This window comes from Megascapheus bottae, chromosome 22 (assembly GCF_031878675.1).
Source record: "Megascapheus bottae isolate mThoBot1 chromosome 22, mThoBot2.hap1, whole genome shotgun sequence".
In the NCBI taxonomy this organism is placed as follows: Eukaryota; Metazoa; Chordata; class Mammalia; order Rodentia; family Geomyidae; genus Megascapheus; species Megascapheus bottae.
In genome coordinates, this window is record NC_143530.1 from 9,776,351 (window position 1) to 9,791,569 (window position 15,219).

The window sequence follows — 15,219 nt, forward strand, 5'->3', positions numbered from 1 at the left end:
CATTGAATAAACATTGCAGGGTCACAGGTGCAGGGCGCTTGACCATGCTGATAATGTAGGCTAATGGCCACACAGCTGCTACAGCAGTCATTTGGGAAGGGGCCTGGAAACATCAGGCTGATTCGCTCAGCCTCTTCAGATGTGACAGATCAGTCCGAAGGTAAACCAGCAAGGCTGCAAAAGCTCCAGCTCCAACACCAGAGGAGGAAAATGAAGAAGCATAACACCCATTTTGGAGGTAGCATGGGCCTTAGCATTACTTATGTCTGGAAAGTGACCAATAGCTAAAATCAAGTCGTGTATAAACATGGCATTTTCACATGGGTTATAGCCTTTCTTTCCAGTCTAAGTACTATTCTGGGTGTGTGTGTGTGTGTGTGTGTGTGTGTGTGTGTGTGTGTGTGCATGATAGAACTTTGGTCTTTCTTCGAAACTGCTTGGTGCTTTCCCTTTAAAGTGTGGGAATAAATTTAACTTTATTCACTGAAATGCTTTGAACTAAAGGAATCTTGTGGGAGGAACCTCGTCAAGAATTCTATTGTTGCTTTCAAATGGAGGTCAGAAATTGTGGCTTACAAGTTAGGGCCTTATCTGCCTGTAAAGGTGCATGCAATTACCATCATCTTTCTGTTTTCTAGATCTGGTCAAGTGATATGGAACAGAAAGCAATTTTTCCTTCGTGTCAAGAAGAGGAAAAGGAAGAACTGATCTCCAGTTTTCAGAGCAAGTAGCAGAGAGATAAGGGTGTATGTGGGGGAAAGAAGAAAGTGCTCGCTTGAGTAAGCCCTGGCTTTCAAACCCCCGAGAGGAAGAACTGAACTCTAACTTGAAAAGGGAAGTTAAAATAAAGAGAAAAGATAAATGCTATTACACAAGATGGCAAGAAGCCAATTAAAATATGCACCTGTAATTGCATTAAAAATATTTGACAGTATCCAAGAAGAAATGTACTGTTTGTCTGACTTAGCTAACTGTTATCTCTCTGTACATCACCTTTATAATAACCGGAAAACATAAAGCTAAAAGGGGACTTAAAAAACTAAAATGATGCTCAAATATAATTTGCTAATTTTATTTTAATTTTTAATTTCACAACAGCCAGTGCTGGTGGCTCATGCCTGTAATTATAGCTACTCAGGAAGCTGAGATGTGAAGATTATGGTTCAAACTTCCAAGCCAGGCTGGAAGTCCATGAGACTGCCTCACTCTCCCTCCCTGAACCCCCACCAGAAAAAAGCTAAAAGTAGAGCTGTGGCTCAAGTCATAGAGTCTTAGCCCTGATTTTTAAAAAATTAATTTTGTTACCTGGTATATTGTATATATGTTTATTTGTTTATTTGAAATAGGAAAGGGAAGGGGGGGAAACAAGATGATTGGGAGGGAGTTGGGGAGGGAAATGGGGACAAAAACATAAGAAGGGGTATCAATGTGTGAGAAGTACTACACCCACTATCTGGCAAATGTAACTGTAACCCCTCCATACATTACTTCAATAATAAAAAATAAAATGAAAAAAAAATTACAAGAAGCAGCAGCAGCAGCAGCAGCAGCTAACGGACAGTGCCCAGACCCTGAGTTCAAGCCCCAGTATTGTCACCAAAACGACAACAAAAATATTTCATAACAAATATAAACCAGAAAATCAGTTCAAAACTCACACCTGTAATCTTAACTACTCAAGAAGCTAACATATGAGGATCATGGTTTGAAGCTATGAGACTCATCTTCAGTTAACACCAAAACCCTGGAAGTGAAGGCACAGAGCAAGCGGTAAGGTGCCTGCTTCGAGCCAAAACACCAGACCACAGTGTAAGGACCTGAGTTCAAGTCTTATACCATCCCCCCTCACAAATTAGTTCATACCGAAAAATTGAAGATTAGTTCAAAGTGTTAAAGGTTAACTTTCTATTTTAAGTGAAAAAGGAAAAAAACTTTGTGGGACATGAATGATGTATTTAATATGTTTGGAAAGCCAAGATAAACCAAACTTTGGTTGCTGAATTAAAAAAAAAAAAACAAACAAACAGTTAAAACAACCTTATTGTTTTGGGTATCTCCCTGGTCCTTATGCCTCCCTGTGTGGAACTCCGGGTATGGAACCCAGCACTGCCCTGGATTCATGAGCTGACGTCCCGGGCCATTCTTTACCTTCCTCCCACCCTTCCATCCCCCCCCCCCCACCCTGCCACCTTCCTCTGCCTTTAGTCTAAGTAACCATTGTTCTCTCAAGGATTCCCCATGTGATCTCTCTATCTGGTCCCTTCCTCTGCACCTTGCTCAGACCCCAGGCTTCTGTGCCCCTGGCACACAGCTCCCAGCTCTGTGTTTCCATACGCCTGTCCACCCTCTACTGTCTCCCAGGACTATGTTCTGCTGTCTTCCAGCTTCACTTCCTGAGCTGTGATCTCATGAGTTCATGAGTCTCCCAGTTCACTGGCTATACCTTGTCTTTTTGCTCAGGCCTGAGGCCAGGGATGTCCTTTGCTGCGTCCTTGCCACTCCAAAACTTACCTACTGCTTCCTATGTCATGCTCCTTTTTTCCATGTCTCCCTGGGCAGGCTCAGAGTCTTTCTCCCCCTCCCCCCAAACTCCCCCCCCCCTCTCTCTCCCTCCTCCCTCCCCCACCTCTCTCTCTCTACCTCTGGTCCACTGTGGTACTCATCCCCCCATGGCTGGATAGCTTATCACATCTCACTAATGCTCTTGGTGGGGCTGTCTTACAACCAGATTATGATCTCCTTTAGGGCAGGACCAGGGTCTTAAATCTCTCTCTATTGAAAGCACCTAGTAGAGGGGCTGGAGATTGGGAGGTAGTTACACTGTCCTTATTAAGTTACACATTATTTCTTCAGGCTCCCCAGCCATGAATTACCTTAGTGACAACTTATTCAAACGGATGGCTGGCAAAGAGAAAAACACATTCACACACAGACACATGAAATCTAAGAACTGGAACAACAACAACAAAAATCGTCCCCCTCCACAGTCAATGGATATTCTGGGAGCAAAACAGATCAGTACGATCTGGCAGCTGCCTGCTCTACAAATCTAAAAGCCGCAGACACAGTAAATTACTACAGATAATTTGGTTGCTTGTAGAAATCACCATGGTGAGTGCCACAGATTTAGAAAATTTTAAGGCAGTAGAAAATGCATGAGGCAAATGAATGTACGTCCACAGAGAACAGCTAAATGCAGAATTTTTAAAAATGTAACAGTTACTGAAGTATTACTGATATGAGATAAATGCACAGATCTCAAACAGACGCTCAGTGGATGTTTCTCAAGGGGATACAAGTCATGAAACCAGCGTCCAGGTTAGAGAAGTCACTGCCCTTCAGGCTCCCAAGAGAACATAAACCTGACTTTCTTTCTTTCTTTCTTTCTTTCTTTCTTTCTTTCTTTCTTTCTTTCTTTCTTCCTTCCTTCCTTCCTTCCTTCCTTCCTTCCTTCCTTCCTTCCTTTCTTCCTTCCCCCCTTCCATCTCTTTCTTTTGCCAGTCCTAGGCTTAAACTCTGGGCCTGGGCACTGTCTTTGAGCTTCTTTTGCTCAAGGGTAGCACTCTACCACTGGAACCAAAGCACCACTTCTGGTACTTTTGGTGGTTAATTGGAGAGAAGAGTCTCACAAATTTTCCTGCCAGGCTGACTTCCAGTCAGGATCCTTCCAATCAGATCTCAGCCTCCTGAGAGCCACTGGCACCTGGCTTTTTTTGTGTGTGTGAGAGTTGGTAATGGGACTTGAACTCTGGGCCTGGGTGCTGTTCCTGAGCTCTTCAGCTCAAGGCTTCCACCCTACCCCTGAGCCACAGCCCAACTTCCCATTTCATTGGAGATAAGAGTCTCATGGTCTTTAGTGCCCAGGCTGGCTTTGAACTGCAATCCTCAGATCTCAGCCTCCTGAGTAACTAGGATTATAGGCGTGAGCCATCGTGCCCGGCTCAACCCTGATTTTTTTTCAACTTAATTATTTTTCTGGAAGTATTAGGGTTTGAACTTGGCCTCATGTTGGCTAAGAAGGCATTCTACCACTTGAGCCATGACTCCAGCCCGTGATTCTGACTTTTCAACACCACTGATTCATTACATCAGCCTTGTCCTTCATATAAATGAAATTACACAGGGCCTAGTTTTCTGCTTGTCTGCCTGTATGCAATATCATTTCATTTACCAACGTGATCTTGAGTAACAATAATTCATCCCTAATCAATAAACTAGTGTTTCTTCACTTGCACTACAAATGGAGCCATCAGGTATCCATATCTTTTCATTCCATCTGAGAACTACTTGAAACCCAACTGCCTACCTTCTGAAATGACCAACACAATGTTGGGCTCCCAGACTGATGAACTCTATGACATCCAGCTGAACATTAGACCAAAGGAATAAGTGAGGCAGACTGACGAGGCGACCTTGAGGAGGAGGAGACCCCCAAACTCACTGCACACTTTTTGTCTCATGATGGATGGTTTTAAAAGTCAGGGTAAGATTCCAGTTTCTACAGTGTTCAGTGTATCTTTTAGCTTTTTTTTTTTTGCAAACATGTAGAAGCTGTTGAATTTATTTTTCACTCTCTTACATGTCCCAACAGACTGATGGCTTACTGAGGCAGATAAATAAGAATACATGCAGGCAGATTTTCAGACTGCACATTCTGAACCAGTAGAGAAGAATTACCTGTGTTCTCCAACCTCTGAAAGGGTGTGCCCAACACCGCCACCACCATATTGCTTCACGTTTGTCATTGCACGTCTGCCCAGCATTCCGGTGGGCGCCTACCTTGGGGATTAAAGAAACCAGTCATCCAGAACACATTGGGTCTCCCTTCAAATATCCAGGTAGAGAACTGGGCATTCCTTTCCAGAAGTTCGGTAAACCAGAAGCCCAGCGTGGAGGAATCCCAGGATATCCTCTTCCAGAGCTGAGGGATGCGGGCGTCATACATGTTATCCAGGGCGTCTCTTAGGTTCTGAAGGAGGGAACGTTTCAAACAGGTAACTTCAGAAAGAGCAACAACAATAAAAGAATGGGGGGGTGGAGGGGGGGGGAGACAGCCCCTGGCAGAGTTACTAGCTCACCTCGCTCATGATGATTGTGCCTTCAATAGCCAGCTTGAGGTCGTTCAGGCTGTTGCGAAGAGTCGAGATGACTCTCTGCATCCGGTCGATTTCTTGTCGGAGAAATATATTCATTGAATTAAGATGCCCCATCTTCACCAGACGAGCTTTCACCTAAAGAGAGACAGGTCATGTCATCTAGCATTTTGGTCCAGTGACCTCTCCATTCCTAGTCCTTTCTTTTTCTTCTCACTAGATCTCTAGCTGACCACACAGACTCTAAAATATCTCTTGCAGAACTGAATTTGCCATTAAATCCCCCATTTTTTTTCTGAGCTTCAGAAACCACGGTTCAACTAAAATGATTTTTATTTCCTACTGATTGTACTTCGTTGATAATTGGAAATGTACTTTAAAAAGCTGAAAGAATTGTACCTGTTTCTCCTTCCAAATGATTAAGTACTAAGTGTCAGTTAAATATTCTTTCACAATCTAACCTTTATGAGAGCACAGTGGGATTTCTTTTCATTATGCATGCAGAGTTATTAGAAATGTCACAAAAAAGGTAACACAGACAAATCTATACTGAGCGATGGCCAGTGAATACCATTACCTGTAGTTTCCTGAAATTGTGATTGCATTGGCTGTGATGGTTACAACAGTGTCTCGCCTAATCTAATCAATGAAAATATTGGATTGTGTAAGAGAGCCGTTAAGCACTTGCCATTTCTTTCTTTTGGTATATATCATTTGTTGACAACTTTAAGAGATCCATACAAAAGCCTCTGGCTGGTGGGAACAATAAACAATAATAATGACTGAAAACTAAAGCAATACACATTCACATTTTAATGTGGTGATAGAGGCCAAGAAAAGATTGACTGATAATGTAGGATTCTCTGCCCAAAAAGAAGCATGGGGTGTGAGAGAGAGTTGAGCTTTGGGGTCCTGTGGCCTTTCTTTCCCATTTTACAGACCAGGCCTCTGCACAGCGTAGAAGGTTCCTGAGCAGCAGACACCTCTCCTAGTTGTTTGTTTCCTGGTGTTGGAGACAGAACCCCGAATCTCATGGATACTAAGTGAGTTGCACATCCCAGCCCCTCATGGGGCAACTTTCAAAATCTTTGAGAGCAGACATTCTGTCTCATACATGCATTTTTGTCTTCACAGGGTTCTGCCTTGTGAAGATCAAACAAAATGAACCCTGAAAGCTTATTTTTCCCCATATCTCTTCCTTTGTTCACACAACTGTTCCTACAGGAAGCCATTTACTTCCAAATCTTAACCAAATGCCTTGGTACCATCTACTCCATGGAAATCTCAAACAGCTTTAAGACAGTTGGTATGGTTGGAGGCTCTCACTGAACATGAGAGCTGGTTAAGAGTGAAGTTTCTGGAAACAGATGATGTTTGCTCAGATTTCTTGCTTTACTCCTTAGCTGGTTCTCTCTTGAGGACTCAGTGTCACCACATGCCTAAGGCTCCAAGGGACTCCTTTGTAAAGGAATGTTAAAAAGGAAACAGCATGCCTAGCATGCACGAAGGCCAGGGTTTGATTCCTTGGTACCACATACATAGAAAGAAGCCAGAAGTGGTGCTGAGGCTCAAGTGGTAGAGCTCTAGTCTTGAGAAAACTCAAGGACAGTGCCCAGGCCCTGGGCCCAAGCCCAGGACTGGACAAAGAAAAACAAAACAAAAATGAAACAACAGAAAGCCTAATAGAAAATGATGTGTAAAAAAAAAAAAGAATGTTTTCTTTATTCTGAAGTTTTGAAAAATGGCTAGGATAAATGAACATGAGAGACAGAGTTTGGTCATGTAGTAGATGGAAATTTGCTCAACAGGCCATCTGCCACACAGGTGAGGACAGGAAGGTTGCTGGTCTTCATGGATGGCAGCTTCTGTGTTTAGATGTACAGACTAGAGTTTCGTTTACTCAGCCACATGCACCATGTCAACTCCAGGAGGAAAAATGGTAATTCTGTGGTCAGATGATAAAACTCAAAAGCAGCTCAGGCCCAAACCATGACCAGCTCTAGGTGGGAGCCTGGTAGTCCAGGTGGCCTGAGGGCTCCTGCCTGCCAAGTGTCTCACATGGTGAAGCCACTGGCCTCTGACCTTCCCATCAAGACATCATAACTAAAGATGAGTCTAGAGGGGATTGCTTTCATAATACTAGGAAGATGTTAGTTGACGCTTATTCCCTCCTGAGTTTGCAGTGGGGCTCATCAGAGTTTATGCGATTTAGAATGTAACTTCTCCAGTAGTTGGGACTACAGTTGTGATTCACCACATGCATTGGTTATTTGTTGAGATGATCTCATCTACTAACTTTTGCCCAGGCTGGCTTCCTTATGTCTGATTTCTGGGTACCTGAGATCACAGACTTGGCTGATCCACATTCATCTTGATGAATTTTTTTTTTTGCCCCACAAAAGTTAACTACATAGACATAAAAATCTATGATGGGCTATACTCTATATACTTTATAGACATAATGCTTTATTACATAGATTAATATGTATCTATGACATACAAAGACTCAGCTTAATTTTAATTATATTCTAAAATTTATGTACCAGTGATTATATATATACAGATTCTCCTCTTGAATACTTGTTTGTTAAACATGGCATTTGAAATATGATGTAAAAATCAGTGTTAATAAAATCTTAAAATAAGTTATTAAAAAATAAAGTGTCATTTACGGTACCATGTAAGCTGGTTTATTACTATTCTTTTAAAATAAATTAATATTTTAAAGTCTCCGTATAAATGTATAGTAATTTAAATATCAAAATTTTGTTATATTTGTCAAATAGGAACTATTTTTGAATGATAGATTATTTTGTAAAGGTGTCTTGAGAAATTTAAAAAACAGCCTATAATCCTAGCTACTCAGGAAGCTGAGATGTGAGGATTGTGATTTGAAGGCTGCCCGTGCAGGAAGATCCTTGAAACTTTTAATTTCCAATTAACTGCCAAAAAGCCTGAAAGGAAGGTGTGGCTCAAACGATAGAGCACTATACCCTTGAGTGGGAAAGCTTAGGAACAATGCCTAGGCGCCCAGTTCACGCCCTGGTACCAGCACACAAAAGCATCACCAACACTGGGTGTTGTGGTACGTGCTTGCGGTCCCAGCTACCGGAGTATCCTAGTTCCAGACATGAAGACAATGGGGAAAGATGTCAGGATCCATAGGATGCTTGGGCACGGGTAAGGAAGAGAAGAACAAAGGGGAAAATGCACGTTGGAAATGAAGGAGGAATGGGCAGACAGCAGGAGTGACAGAACCATACCACCCAGGCGGGTGGACCCCAGCAAGCAGGGGCGTGGCACACCTCGTGAGGAATGTAGTCCGGGGGCAGCTTGCTCAGCATATCTTCAGACAGCCTGTAAACGATGGCCTCCCGGGTCTCCCCCACACCCCCTCCGCTCTCTTTGGGTTGGATGTTGGTGATGGTTTCCAGAACGTCGGAGGCGGTGTTGCTCTGATACCTGGCAAAAGGAAATGAAGCCTGAGCGAGAAACTGTACATCGGCATGCTGTCAATAGAGAAATAGAAAATAGACCCGATGATATTCTATAGAATCTCACAGAAGAAAATAAATGGAAAATAATGAAAGAAAAGTTAAGAGACATGTAAACCACACGGACAAACTTTAACGAACAGCTCAGTGACAGAGGAGTGACAATGAAACAGAGAAAATCATGAAATAATGACCCTGAGCAAGAGTAACCTTAGACAGAATGCACAAACAAATAAACAAGAATACATATGCAGATTCAATACAGTAAGACTGAGGAATACCAAACACAGAACATTTAAGAAGCAGCCATTGATTGAAACACCAGACTATCTAGGAATAAAAGAACATACTGACACAGTCAGTTCCTGAACAGCAGCAACAAAATCCACAAGGATGGAGAAGAGTATTCTATTACTTGTAGGTAAATTGGTGCAGTCAGCTTTGGAAAACAGTCAGGCAGGTTCTTAACATGTTAAGCATACTTTAACCATACGGCACTAATTTCCTTCCTAGTATCTATACTTGGAACAATTAAAAGGTATGTCTATACAAAGACTTGCACGTGGAAATTCATAGTAGCATCATTTATCCCCCAAAGTAGAAAGTCTGTCTATCCAAAAGTCTGTCTACTTGTAAATGAATGTGGTGTGCTCATCCCGGGATGCTATTGGGTAGTAAGGCAGTGAAGCACAATATGGGCACGTGCTACAGTACACATGAACTTCAAAAACACCAGGCTCAAGGTGAAACTGCAGACATAAAAGGCCACACAGCGCATCAACCCACTTGCAGGAAACACCCAGGAAAGACAGAAATGGATTTGCAGTTGCTTGATACTGGGTTGAGAGTGGGTTGGGAGTGGAGATTAACTGCAGGTAAAAACAAGGCATCCTTTGGATTGATGGAAATGTTCAAAAATTAGACTGGAGTGATTGTTACATGACCCATAAACTTATTAAAAATCATTTTCGTATCCACTTGACAGGAAGGAATTTACAGCAGGCACATTATGTCTCATTAAAACTATTCTCCAGGGTAGAGCACCTGTCTCATATGCTCAAAGCCCTGGGCTCCTTCCCCAGCTCTACAAAAATGAAAATGAAAACAATTCCTTATCAAAAAGGAGGACAAAAATAACACACAATCAGAGAACAGCAAAAGATTGAACCACCACCAACAGGCTTCCCTAGAGAAAATCCAAAGAATATACATCAGAATAGAGAAAAATGATTCTGATGAAAGGCCTGAGGTATAGAAAAAAAACTGATGCGTGGGTAAATCTAAATAAGCATTATAGTGGAAAAACACCCGCAGGCCGAATGGTGGGCCTGGGAAAAATAAAAACCAAGGTAAAATTAAAGCATAGGACTGTCAGAAAAGTTAACTAAGAGGTTCTGATTGATGAATATATTCATTTTAGACTTAGTTCAGAATGGGTGTTATGATTTCTATGAATATTATAAATCAGAGGAAGAGGAAAATGGAATGGGAAAAACTTACTTACCAAAAGGAAGGAGGAAGAGGAGGAAGAGGAGGAGGAGGAGGAAGAGGAGGAGGAGGAGGAAGAGGAGGAGGAAAAAGAAACATAATACAGAAAGAGTATGCAAAAGGCAATGTTTTATACTCGTTGTTTACATTTAACCCATAGGTTTATATATTCTTTTTCACTCACTATTTGATAAAGCAGTTTTCAAAAGAAATAATCAGACAAGTATGCAAAGATATATGGACCAGACTTTATAACAGTATTCCTAAGTCTTTTTTTGCCAGACCTCGGGCTTGAACTCAGGGCCTAAGCACTGTCCTTGGACTTTCTCCACCAGTTGGGCCCCAGCACCACTGCCGGCTCTTTTCTATATATGTGGTAGTGAGGAACTGAACCAGTAGGCCAAACTCCCAGCCCCCTGTAAGTATAAGTCTTGATAAAATGTTCTAAAAATCTGTAGAGTGGATAGAAGAGACGCTGCATCTCTGTATTCATTGGTGAGGTGTTAGAGACTGCAGAATAGCCTCACACATTATGAAATTCAGGTCTGATCTAAATTTTGTAGATCATATTCTGGGTTCAGGTATTAAAAAATTCTAAAAAGCCATTTTGACAGTGAGATTTGTATATGATAGGGTCTTTTGTTAAAATGTCATCATTATTTTCTGCTTTGTTTTTCTGTATTGTGTATTCCCAGTAAGAAAATGTGATCTTCATAACAGAATATTAAAACCACTTGCATTCTGAAAAAGAGAGAAAGGTAATCTCCTCTGGGTAAAGCCCATCTCAAGTGTCAACGAACCCCAGGTCAGTGATAAACGCTTCAGGTTCACAGAAACATCTCACCAATGTGTGTGTCCTCCTCCCCACCAGAAACACACCTCACCCATGCGTTGTCCCCCCTCCCCCTCCCCACCGGAAAGACTCTTCTCACTTTCCTCAACAGCATGTGGGAAGAAAGAATCACACCCTTTTCTCTCATTATTCCTACCTGTGAATTAAACAAGCTTTTGTGAAATGTGTTGCACCATCAGAATTCTAAGGAGCTACTTACTGATGAAAGTCGCCCAGTTTCCTTGCTGCAGTTTTGTGGGAACAGAGGGAAACTGGCTTTTGGGATCCCCCAGGAATGAAGCAGAGGGAGGGGGATATGCTTCCTGCTGGAGCACTTCTTTTTGGTGAGCAGGTCAAATAGCACGTGGTAACCCAGACATCTGTAGCCAGCCAATTGCCTCCCATTCAAAAGTCTCAGCCATGGTAAATACATATGGCGCCATGCTTTCCATACTGGACTTCCAGTCAATTCAGTGGTTATGGCAATCTTCACATTAGACTTAGTGAATGTTTATCTCTCCATCCAGAGTTAGGTCACTAGCCAGGCATTGGTGGCTCATGCCTGTAACCCTATCTGTTCAGGAGGCTGAAAAAAAAAATCCAGAAGTGGAGCTGTGGCTCAGTGGCAGAATGCTAGCCTTGCGAGGAAAACAGCTCAGGGATAGCACCCAGGCCCCGAGTTCAAGCCTTACAACTGACTAAAAAAAACAAAAACAAAATCAATTAGGTCCTTGCCTCTATAGTGCTTTTATACATGTGAACGTAACATGTAAAAGTTTACTTACTGAATCAGAATTGAGTTTGTATTATATATGTCATATATGATTTTTTGGTGTTGTTGTCCATCGTGGGACATCATGAACCCTAGGCTTGGGCCTTAGCCCTGAGCTCTTCAGCTCACGGCTACCACCCTACCCCTAGAAGCCAAAGCGCCACTTCTAGTTTTCTGGTGATTAATTGGAGATAAGAGTCTTTTGGATTTTTTAGTGCCCAGGCGGGCTTTGAACCATGATCCTCAGGTTTCAGCCTCTGGAGTAGCTAGGATTACAGACGTGAACCACCGCACTTAGCTAAACATATATCATTTTTTAAACTTAAAAATTACCTTATTTTGTGCAACTCCTATTCAGATATTGGTCTTTTAGAACATTCCAGGAGTCACTGATTTACAGATTTAAATATGAGTATTTCAAACATTCACACCATTCAAAATGTAATCACAAAGCAAATTATTTCAGTAAAATGGCACAGAAGGTATCTGCAGCCCATTCCTGAATTTTGAAGTTTTGTGTAACCCCAGTGTTTAAAAAAGTTTATTTGACATAATAATTGTATATAGCACAATCCTATATTTTTTTTTTTTGCCAGTCCTGGGCTTGAGCTCAGGGCCTGAGCACTGTCCTTGGACTTTCTCAAGTCTAGAGCTCTACCACTTGAGCCTCAGCACCACTTCTGGCTTTTTTCTATGTATGTGGTACTGAGGAATCGGACCCGGGTCTTCATGCATGCTAGGCAAGCACTTTAACCACTAGGCCAAACTCCTGGCCCACAATCCTAGGTTTTAAACCAAAGTTCATAGGCACGAGTTGCAAAGTGCAACAATATTGGATGAGACAACAAAATGAAATCACTACAGATTATTATTCACATTTTTTTCTAGAACCTTAACTTATGTGTGATTCACAGAATCCCTGGGCTCCCTGAGCTTTAGGTTTAGTAGAGACAGGTCACGACAATGAGTGGCTCTTAGGGACAGTGAGATGTCTCCACCCACAGTCATTACTGAGGAGGAGTAGAAAGCACCATAAACTCCTCCATCCACATTTCCCTCCACTCCCCAGCTCTGTCTTATCCGAAACTAGTTTTGAGATTTCTTATCCCACCTCATCTTCTCTCTGTCTCTCTCTCCCTCGCTCCCTCCCTCCCTTCCTCTGTTCCCCTTACTTTCTTTTCTTTCTTTCTTTTTTTGGCCAGTCATGGGGCTTGAACTCAGGGCCTCAGCACTGTCGCTGAGCTTGTTTTCTTTTGCTCAAGGCTATCACTCTACTAGAGTCACAGCACCACTTCTGGCTTTTTTTGTTTATATGGAATTGAGGAATCGAACCAGGACTTCATTAATGCTAGGCAAGCACTCTGCCACTGAGCCCTGAACTCTTCTTTGTACCATCTCTCTCAACACCCATTTCTTCTCCCAGTTGTCCACTGGGGCCTCTGAGCCATTACTCCCCAGGCCCTCACTTTCTAAGTTCCCTCTCCAAATCCTTTCCCGTACTCAGCCTTATCCTCCTCCCTACAACCTGCACAACAGTCCCAGATGCGTAATCATAACACTCTACATCTCTAGAAGCCGCACTGCATCTGTCCTTGACCTGTGTGTGAGCACTACCTCCCCTACCCCAAGAGCAAGCTGAGCTTGATTCCCAGCTACCCACTCTGCAGTTCCATCTTCATGCCCCATCCCTAGTCATCTTGACTGTTCTATGCTGTGGTCTTTTCCACGTGTGTTTCTCCTCCTGTATGCCATCCCTCCTTCACACCTCATTGCTAACCCAAGGACTACATATCACTTAAAGCACAACTCTAACGGGATCTCTATTTTTCTTTGATCCCAAAGTGGGAATGTATTGTCCCTTCATCTGTATTGCCCATACACACCACAGCAATTTATTGGGGCTCTGCTTTTCAGGTTCACCTGATCACATTGCATACATATTTGACACTCATTCATTTTCCCTAGGAGAGACTGAGCTCCAAGGCCAGGGACAGCGTCTTACTCATCTCTGCATCCCCAATTTAGCCGGACAGTAAGTTCTCAATAAATGTTTGTTTGCTGAATTAAAGCCAGTTGGCTAGAATTTTATTAAACTTCAAATACACAGGAAAGCAATTCTCCAATATTTAAGGGGCATGAAAATTTAATTATCTGTTCCTTCTTATGGTAAAAATTTAGCACATTGCTATTTTTCTTTTCTTGGCATGTCTCTACCCACAAAAGGAGATATCTCTATGGAGATATATAGGTAAAATATTGTATCTTTGACTTCTGATAATTTACTTTTGTTGTCTTCATAGGCTATTTTCATTGCATTTTTTCCCCCTCAATGGCTTTTAAATACTGGGACTGTGCCATAGTGACACATTCACGGATGCATTGCAGATGCCTTTCTCCTCAAAACAGAAGAATGAGAAAGAGGTATACCTATTTGACAATTATCTTTATCAACAACAGGTCTTCCACGGTGAAAAGAAAACTGGCCGTAAGTTTCCACTCATGCTAAGAAAATCATCCTTCCTGACTGCCTTCACTATACAGAAAAAAGAGAAGGAGCCCATGTGCAGGGATCTCAGGAGCTCACTGGGCTCAGCTCCAGCTTGCATGCCCTCTAGAGATGTGCTCTGTACCTGTGGCTGGGAGCCAAGATTACACGCCATCATGGGTGCCGCCATCTTGTTTCTGTTGGCCCTGGCTAAGTTCTCAGACTCTCTGGGGAGAGGCTGATGGAAAGGCTGCTGTGGCTACTACATCTTACCTAAGAAATCACTTGCATGGTGAGTTTTATTCTTTTATGAGGCTAGCTGAAAACAGTCCTCAACATCCCCAGTTAGGAAGGAGCACTGAAGAGACGATCCCTTTGGAATGAGGGAGGGAGGGATAAGCTTAGCAAATCAACCCTCCCCACACCTCCCACCTCCCACCCCAACACACATTTGATTTAGCACAAAATGCAATTGTCTAGTATTCCACGGTGATTCAACTTAAGATATCTTTTTCCACAATGTGATTTTTATGTCTGCAAAGATGTGAAAAGCAGAAGCCTAGAGAGCTGGCTATAATATGATAGAGCATTGCAAATATCTCTATATGCTTCAGAGGCCCAAGGGAGTTTTCAGGAAAACAGTCTCCATAAAGGCTCTGAGATGAAGACTGAGAACTATAATATTCCTTGAGTTTCTCTGAAGAAATATGGGAAGAAGCTCATTCTATGTGGCTTGATGTTTTGAGGGAAGACAGGGTCATGGGTAATAAAAATGCAAAACAATTCAGACCCAGAACTACCTAGAAAATAAACAATTAGCCTTCTAATGAGATATTAGTGCACAAGCATATCCAAATCAGACTGGATTCATGTATACCATTGCACAGGCAATCTCAATGAGCATTTTTTAAAAAAAAATCTAAGATTTCAGAGCATCAGCTAATATTAAAAGGCACACAATTTAAATCTGTCCTGCATAGAAATGAATAAAAAGTTATAATAAGGCATTTGATAAATTTCAGATAGTAGAAAAATATGCATAACCACTAATGAGA

At 42.1% G+C, this 15,219-nt stretch overlaps 1 protein-coding gene across 1 annotated transcript in view; it reads right to left on the reverse strand.

Annotated features, from left to right (window-relative positions):
* The window catches only part of Dnah8 (dynein axonemal heavy chain 8), a 206,488-nt gene that overhangs the window by 9,585 nt on the left and 181,684 nt on the right, over positions 1-15,219 (reverse strand). Inside the window, exons 88-90 of the mRNA XM_090355742.1 lie at positions 8,399-8,555; positions 5,079-5,231; positions 4,780-4,969 (exon numbers count right to left, since the gene is read on the reverse strand). Of these exons, the coding sequence (XP_090211868.1) occupies positions 4,780-4,969; positions 5,079-5,231; positions 8,399-8,555 (500 nt within the window). The remainder of the gene's footprint in view (positions 1-4,779; positions 4,970-5,078; positions 5,232-8,398; positions 8,556-15,219) is intronic.